Source organism: Sinocyclocheilus anshuiensis, unplaced genomic scaffold (assembly GCF_001515605.1).
Source record: "Sinocyclocheilus anshuiensis isolate Anshui unplaced genomic scaffold, SAMN03320099.WGS_v1.1 scaffold263, whole genome shotgun sequence".
In the NCBI taxonomy this organism is placed as follows: domain Eukaryota; kingdom Metazoa; phylum Chordata; class Actinopteri; order Cypriniformes; family Cyprinidae; genus Sinocyclocheilus; species Sinocyclocheilus anshuiensis.
In genome coordinates, this window is record NW_015549593.1 from 209121 (window position 1) to 218253 (window position 9133).

The 9133-nt window shown below is 36.3% G+C and overlaps 1 protein-coding gene across 2 annotated transcripts in view; it reads left to right on the forward strand.

Moving 5' to 3' along the window:
• Window positions 1–2080: 2080 nt before the first annotated feature.
• The window catches only part of LOC107658226 (speckle-type POZ protein-like A), an 11348-nt gene continuing 4295 nt past the window's right edge, over window positions 2081–9133 (forward strand). The window contains exons 1-6 of one of the 2 annotated variants that reach the window (XM_016446690.1): window positions 2081–2260; window positions 2945–3074; window positions 3690–3826; window positions 5860–5981; window positions 6061–6212; window positions 6385–6512. In XM_016446690.1, coding sequence (XP_016302176.1) covers window positions 3749–3826; window positions 5860–5981; window positions 6061–6212; window positions 6385–6512 — 480 coding nt within the window. In that variant the 5' untranslated portion in view covers window positions 2081–2260; window positions 2945–3074; window positions 3690–3748. The remainder of the gene's footprint in view (window positions 2261–2944; window positions 3075–3689; window positions 3827–5859; window positions 5982–6060; window positions 6213–6384; window positions 6513–9133) is intronic. The other variant, XM_016446689.1, reaches the window with a different exon arrangement.

A 9133-nucleotide genomic window follows, 5' to 3' on the forward strand; every position in this document is an offset into this window, starting at 1 on the left:
GCCCTTGTCAGCAGAAGATCTTCATTTCAATCTGCTAAGTGTTCAAAAGAGAATGGCTGATCTGTGCAATTAAGACATTATTCTTAATTTCTGTTGCTCTGATTTGCACTTGTTTTCAGTTTGCAACTTTACAGTATTCGTGGATACTAAGTAACCACCATTCTGGAGGTGTTGATGACTGTTTTTTTTTCTTCACTTTTCCATCTCTTGAGAATATTTTAAACTCGAGATAAAAAAAAAAAATGTAATGTTTGTTAAGGTTTGTTTTTACATGAAGACACCATTTTCACATGCCAATGTCTAATGTGTATAGTGTGGAATCAATATTTCAAAGACTTTGCCGTCAGCTAGTGGTAATTTTATTATAGGGCTTTGTCCAGCCTGTGTTGAAATGGAGAACAGACATCTCTAACTTTCAGTTTATTCTCAAAATGTAATGTCTTTACTATTCACAGTTAACAATGAACTCAACCTCATGATCAAGGCATATTAACCATGAAACAGCTTTGCAAAGCACGAGACCCATGTGAAAAATGGTGTACACTGTAAAAAAAAATCCGTAAAATTTACGGTAAAAAACCGGCAGCTCTGGTTGCCGGAATTTTACCGTAAAAAATATGGTAGCAATGTTTTAGGTTTTATGGTTTTAACTTAAATTTACAGTTAAATACCGTAATTTCATTAACTGATATAATGTTAATATACCAACCTATTGAAGTACTGAAATCTGTTTTGTACCTTTGTAATACACTGATAACCACCAAATGCAGGTGGTGATGAGGAAGTCACATGATGAACCAAAGCCCATCACAAGCAGCTTTTAAATAATAACATACAGTAGGTACGGAAAGTATTCAGACCCCCTTAAATTTTTAACTCTTTGTTTTTACAGTCTTTTACCGTTAAATTCATGGTCATTTTTTACTTCAGCAGTGAGACACTTCCATGCTGATGTGAATAGGAATTAGTTATCACAGGCCTCCAGGGTATAATCACAGCACATTGTTTCAGAGTGGCTTACCCAAAGCTCCTTTTTGTTTGTCAGGAGAATGACATCAGAGCACTGCGGAGGACAGCGAGAGGGAAGAGTCATCTGCACTCAACTACTGGCAATCAAAGCAGAACTTGTCACAAAAGCAGAGATTATTTATGCTTCTTGTTTTGCTTTCAAAACAGATGATACATGTTATGACGCACATTATCAAAATGATAGTATATTCACAATATATATCCAAAATTGTGCTATACACTATATTGTGTATATGCAATACAAAAATAAAGGTTCTTTATTGGCATTGATGGTTCCCTAAGGAACCTTTAACATCCATGGAAGCTTTCAGTTACAAAAAAAGTTTCTTTATACACTTAATAAAAATAAAGGTTATAAAAAAGGGTGTTTTTTTTTATATATGTTCTGATTTGAAACCCCATAACATTTTTCTGAAATGTTTATTTACAACAAACAAATTTAAAATTAATGATAATTACAAAACATTGCCATATTTCCCTAAGAGTGCTAAACTTGATAATTCTGTCAATATCAGTCATATTTAAAGACCAAGGAGATCAAACCTCCAAACATCTGATATCTCTAAAAGGCCCTGAATGCTTTGTGCAGGACATCCAGAATTAAAACTGCGGCATGTATATGGTCTCAGAGAAATTCACTATAATATATTATGTCCTCTACAAAGGACAAAAGTCTATGCCTTGGTCCCAGGATGATATTTTTGAGTGGATAAATGGAAAAAATGTTGAGTGGATAAATGTTAAGTCGTCGTTGTGTGGAAGTGTTACTTTTCTCAACGCTTGCCATTTTGAGCCAATCACAATTGACTAATGGTAAGCGCTGAGAGATAATTCTAAGTTTCCTCAAGTTTAACAAACATGATATACGCTTCCAACATATTTAGTTCTATGGAGAAAGATGTATATTACAAAGTAGTAACATCCCTGCGCTCTATCTCGGGTACCAGTTGATCTGTAATGGACACGTCTGTGTTGTTGGGCCGATGTGTGCCCCCGCTCGGCGGATTTACGTACCGCCTGAGGAGTGAGTGGAGCGCAGCCATGTCTGCTCCTGTGCTGTCGCTTCCTTCATTGGCAGGATAAGCAGCACACTGCAAGCTACTGTGATGGGCTGCTTTTGAAAAGACACAAATACACTTCAGTCTTAAATAGTGCCGATTAAACTTAGCAGATCCACAAGGACCGTCCGAACCTTGAATTTAACAATATTTTGACAGAATGACGAGAAAAGGTTTGTGCTTTAACTGATCTACTTTTGTCAGTGTTGTGGATGTAGTTTAGCTTGCTAACCACATAGCCAACTAGCCGACAAGAATCTGATTAGCTCAAACAAAAGACATGATTCCTTTTGTCTCTAAAATACTACATTGTTTCATTGATATACTGGGCTTTCAGTTAATGATATGTAGCCAATGAAGAATTAAACAATAGAAGCTGACCACACAATTCTTTTCATAAGATTTGATGTTTGCGTTATGGCTAACCAAATTCTTTTTGCCATGTTGACCAAGCCCAGAAAACATTCTGATTTAAACAAATGCACATAACTGAACAACAAAAAATTAAATCTGTTATGTGTATAGTAAACTTTTTTAAATTTCAGTGGCCTGGGTTAAATTGGTTGTCAACTCAATTTAGGAGCTCACTGAACTTAAGTTATGTTGTAAATATCGTAATGTTTATCAGTGACAGTCTAGAGTTCAATCAATGTTATTCAGAAGTCATATAGCTGTGAATGTTGGGTATATGTCATAATATAGGCCTATTTTTTATTTACAAATGTAATTTCAGTTGCTATTTGCCTTGATAATGTCGTGAAGTACTGATCTTATTTTAATTAGGGACTGATTAATGCTTAAGAGAGGATTGAAATGGCAAAGTGTATCATATGAAAGATATGTATTTATATTCACAGGTTGGGATGAAGAGCTCTTGGATCATGCTGTAAAGTCACAGTAAAACACAAACTTGTTTCTTCAGTTTTACCTGATACATGTGTACAATGGCATCAAGAAATGAAATTCAAGATATTTACTGAAGCTTAGGTGAGTTGGAGGGTGGTGTGCAGTTATCATTTTAACTCAGATTTTGTTCTGTAAAATTTTTTTGTTTTTTTAAATTGTTTGGTTAAGAGTGAAATATAGTGAGGCGGATTTGTCTGTTGGTTTACCAAAATACAACTAATGTGCCCTTGACTATACCTTGTCAACAAGGGCAAGTTCAGACCTGCCTGTCAGGCCTGTGCCAACAAGCCATTTAGTCACTACTTAGTTTGGACTTAACTGATTCTGATGATTTTTGGCATCATCAAGCACGTTTATATTTAGAGTGCTAATTTCTCGTAAGCATTTTCATGGGTTTAAAACACATTTTTGCGGTGATGTTCTGTCACACTACAGACTGGATTGTGATATTGCACGCTTCCGGTGTCATAAGTTTCATAAGCTTATATTCTTTCATTTCCTTCCTCCACTTTGACACCTAAAAGCGTTTTGATAGATTCTGTGCCCTGAGTTGGGGTTAGCAATGATTCTCATTTGACCACAAACTGGCTTGCTGATGGCAAAGTCAAAGATTTGATATTTTCAGGTCAGGAGGAGAGGCAGAAATTGCTGCTGTTTATTTTTCTTAAACGATGCCTTTGCTCTGTTTCCATAAACGTTAAGTGGTGAAAGCTTTGGGACCATCAGCTCTTCTTGTAGTGGGGAGTGAGCTGGCCATGTCAGGGGTCCCAACCCCTCCTCCTCCAGGGGAGATGTCCAGTGGGCCTGTGGCTGAGAGCTGGTGCTATACCCAGGTGAGATGGACTGACAGCTCAAGTAGTCATGTACAGACTTTGCTGAAGTATTCTAGAAGCTGTTTATATAGCAGGTCTCAGCTGCGTGATTGTTTATATCATTGCAAAATGTAAACTGTATTATCGCACAGCTCTGTACGGGTATGTAAAGTTGAATATACGTCGCATACAACTTCATCCACATAAATACAGTACACTTACGTGAAGCTATATATATATTATTGCGTCACAAAATGTTATCGCTGCCTCTTTATATAAAGTTGGTTATATAATTATGTCCAAAGTTATCTGCATGCATACAGCATATTCACCTAGGGTGATATGTACAATATAGCAAATCTTAACTGCTTGATTTCTTGTATTGTTGCAAAATGTAAACTGTTATCACCCAGCACTAATCTGCTAAATACGACTTTAAGGAATGAAGATATTAAAATATTAAAAACATTGATTTTCTGAAAAGCTGCTTTAAAATTATTTTGAAAAGCACTATACTAATTAGGGCTGGGTATCGTTCAAAAATTTTCGATACCGATACCTCGACTTCGATACCGGTTCCTGAACGATGCTTTTTTCGATACCAATTTTATTAAATCAATTTGAACAAGATTACATTATCTAAAAAAAAAAAACTTTGGTTTTATTTTTCAGCTTGTTGATGTTTATACAAACTCAAAGACTCATCTCCTGAGCCACTGCACAAAGGAACAAAATGTAACCAACACAATAAATCAGTGCAAATAGTTTTAATAAAGCTCAAATAGTCTTCAGTTTACACATCTGTTAGGCTACATGTACACTAGTGCGTGTTCGTTTTAAAACGCATAGCTCAGACAGAATCATAATTTCTATTTATTTTCCACTGATTTACTGATGAGCATTAGCAGCTTCCAGCGCTGTCTGCCTGTGTTCTCTCTTCCATGATCGCTGCTCTGACTCAGTCAGAGGTAATAACATATTTAATTTCAGCAACATTACATGGCCAAAACACACATTAGACGGCAATCGGAAGTTATTACAAACACTCGATGGTGGTTTAAAGTGAGTTTTGAGTAAAAGCGGAATATAAATCTTATTTATTGTCTTATGTAGCATGATGCTACAGTTTGCATGAATGGTCACATAACACGCGCTTTCACTCGTGTAGTATGAACGGACATCTGCATATGATCGGAACTCCACGCAGCTCCCGCGCTACTCTCCATTGGAAATGAATGACCGGTCTGTCGTTTGTCGGAGATAGTGGAAAGCCGGCTTGAAACGCAGTGGAAACGCCTGTATGACGAGGATCGTTTTCATTTTAAAACATAAGCGCACCAGTGTAAATGTAGCCTTTTTGATCGAACACTGATCGATCTGCGCCGCACCTCTTCTAGACGAACACATCGGCTAGTGCTGCAGGCTTATTGGCTCACTGACGCTGATGAGATTAACCCCTTAGGTATGGAAATTTGGTACCGAGCGACGAGACATTTTTCGATACTCGATGGTATCAAGGCATTTCGGTCGGTTCCTAAAAAGTATCGAACTCGATACCCAGCCTTAATACTAATAAATTTGACCATTTCTTTCAGCCTTAATATGGCTCTCTGAAATGACAAGTGTGGCTTGAGCAAATGCATGTATTTTGATCTCTTGCTTGTTATGGTGCTGTGCACAGTTTGATCTAATGGAGGGTAATCAGTGCATTAAAGTAGATAGGGTGACACTTCATTGTGCAAGTGATAATGAAACTCAAGCAGTCATCATAATGTGGTCATGCTGGTTTATCAGATACGGTAAAACGATACTGAGACTAATTTCCGACGGGTAAGACTTAACCTCAGGCAAATGCAATGCAAAGTTGAATAGGAGCTATTTAGTTGCTTACAAATGACGCAGATATTAGTAAAAAGTCACATTTGAAGTTGAAAGCTGCCTGTTCATTTGCTCTTGTAGCATTTGGCGTGTTGTTGTCTAGGAATGATAGCACATCGCTTTGTTTGTTGACGGTTATCAGTTTTCACTGATGGTAATCTTTGCTGATCTTGTAGGTCAAAGTAGTGAAATTTTCCTACATGTGGACCATAAACAACTTCAGCTTCTGTCGAGAAGAGATGGGTGAAGTATTGAAGAGCTCTACCTTCTCCTCAGGGCCTAATGATAAGATGAAATGGTGAGGAGCCTATGCATGTGTTTGTGTGTTATAATGTTGTAATGTTCAAAAGTTATAAGACATCTTTGTCTGTCTTCAGGTGCCTACGGGTCAATCCGAAGGGACTCGATGATGAAAGTAAAGATTATCTATCGCTATATTTGCTACTAGTTAGTTGTCCAAAAAGTGAAGTCAGAGCAAAGTTCAAGTTTTCTTTACTGAACGCTAAACGGGAGGAGACAAAAGCTATGGGTGAGAACTTTGTCTTAAAAAAAAGCTTTAATTAGAAATAAAATTATTGGAGTCATGTTGTTTTAAGTCCTGCATAAATTTGTAATGTCAAGTGTCTTGAACTTAAGTTTGTTGTTGGCTTATTGCTTTTGGTTTGTAACTTACTTACCCCTTACTTCTCGACCCAATGCAGAAAGCCAAAGAGCTTATCGGTTCGTCCAAGGCAAAGACTGGGGCTTCAAAAAATTTATTAGGAGAGATTTTCTGCTTGATGAAGCAAATGGGCTGCTACCAGATGATAAACTCACGTTATTTTGTGAGGCAAGTATGCGTTTACTTCATGATCTGTCCGGTTCCTCAAATTCAAACCTTCCATGCATGAATGTATATTGGTTAACCCCACATGATTAATCATTTTAAAATGCATTATTTGTCCTAAAGCATTTTTAGGTGTTACGCAATAATAGATTGTTTTCTGTGAGGCCAAAAATGTGTGCAAGTGGTGTAACTGTCCTAACAGTGCGAGTGTTTTAATATGAAATCCAATATTACATTTCTAAGAACTTTACACTTGCTTTTTGAACTAGATTTTAAAATATTTATCTTTATCATCTCAGACATTCTTATTTGTTTTTGATCCATCTGCAGAACAAATCTTTTAACATTTGCTTGATCCAGTTTTACCTCTGTCTTTTAGGCCCCGTCCACACGGAGACGCGTTTAGCTGTATACGCATACATTTTGTATCGTATAGGCGTTTCGTCCAGACGGGTCCGGCGTTTTGGGAGAGTGAAACCGATATTTTTTGAAACCGGGTCCCAGAGTGGATAAATCTGAAAATGCCACCCTTGCGTTTTCGTGTGGACAGCGAATCCATATATTTTCTGAAACGATGACGTCATCAGCCCACGTCTCGCCCCTAGTCAGACACCGCTACATCACATAACAGCAACAAAAACATGAACAAACACTGAACGATTGTCTTTTTATTAGCTAACATTGACAGATTAATAAATGTATTTTTCCATGTTCGTTTGTATACCGCGTGCAAGGTTTATGCACATCGTCCAAGTCTTCTTCTCCGTTTTAGTGTATCTCTGTGGCAGAATTACAGCACCACATGCTGGTTTGGCATGTATACTAAATTTTGTGTCGCTTTCGTGGTTTTCGTGTGGACGCAGGTATTTCTTGAGACGAGAAAAAAAAAGATCGGATAGGGAAAGCTCTGGCTTCGTTGATTTTTTCATAGAACATTGAAATGTGTAGCCTGCTAAATGTTTTTCTCTGAAGTAGATCGCAGATTGAATTTCCTGCTCTGAGAATTTCCTCTTGAGTAGCCGTTTGACAGCTCGCCCTTCTCTTCAGAACATAGCAGGATAGAGACGTCACCTAGAGCAGCAAATGAAATGGGTTGTCAAATGAATTTACTGTAACGCAATTATGAGTCTTGCTTGAAAAATAGCCGACATGCCTGTTGAGATCCGCTGCAGGGTTTAATATTTGCAGGGAAATTGGCAATATCACAAGGCAAAGTTGAAACTAAATGCAAATTGCAGATAATGTGTTTTTCCTCATTAATTGGACAGTTTTTGTAGATGATTATTGCCAGAAAAACTATTAAACAACTGCAGGATGCTTTCATCAGCTGAGTTTCTGAAAGCTGCAGTTGTTTTTCATTTTGCATGAAAGCTTTTTTTTTTTTCCCCCTCTTTCATTCACCTCCATTTTGCTCAACACTCTTGAATATTTTAGTAGCGGGCAGGATTGCTAGTACTCTAAATGTTTGTCAACATTATTTATTTATTTGGTCATTTATTAGACGCTTTTATCCAAAGCGACTGACAAATGGTCAGGACAACAGAAGCAATCAATTGTAGTATTAAAACAACTAAAAACAGATCCAAAGCTAAAACTTTATAAATACTACCTATACACATTTTAAAAATAAAGAGATTAAATAAAAATGACAAATGCATACAACAAAATTTCAAAACTTAACATTGAAATGAAAAACAAAAAATAAAGCTAAAAACAATTCAAAATATTAAAGAACAAAAGGTATAAGAGTATAATAATGATTCTAACATAACACTAAGCCAAACACCAAAAAAACAACTACATATGTGTATGTACAACCACACACACATACATACAAACACACTTTCCTTATTTTCTCTGCAACAAATGGCCAAGCAAGCGCAGACACTGACAAGATACACGATACAGAACGAGACCAAACGCGATACATTATATACAGAGAACGTATAAATTGGAGCACTTTATAAATTCAAGCATTTTTGCTTTGCGGTCTCCATTGCTGTTGCAGTCACATAATTAAAGCAATAGTTTGCTCAAAACAATTATTTAGCATTTGTCTAGCATTTGATGTCATGTTTTGTCATGGATGACACCATTGCTTTGATTTGGTTGTAGTCAAATTTGCCATAACACACTTTTACACAGTTCAGAGAAGTAAATGAATCCTGTAAATAGGACTAAATCATATTGGGGGAAAAAGTGGCATCACGATATTTTGTTTTCCTGCAGTATATTGCGATATGAAATAATACAGGAATTTTCACCTGATGACTTCACCAGATTTGGCAAACACTTTGGGTTTTACTTTTTTACAAGAACCAGCTCAAACCTCTTTCAGTAACCATTTCAGAAATCTCTTTTCACTTGAATTTTCATAGGTCACATTCACACTACTTTTGACCTATTCATTGACTATAAAATAAAAATCATTATTATGAAATAAAAATATTAAACAAAAAAGAAACATTGTCATAAAACTACAAATTTGAATTATAAAAACAATTTTAATTTAATGAAAAATTGCTGTATTCAATTTCACAAAAAATAAGAATACTTCATTCATTTTCAAACAGTAAACCGTGAAGCTTTTTTTTTTTTTTTTTTTTTTTTTGGGTTGCTAATTT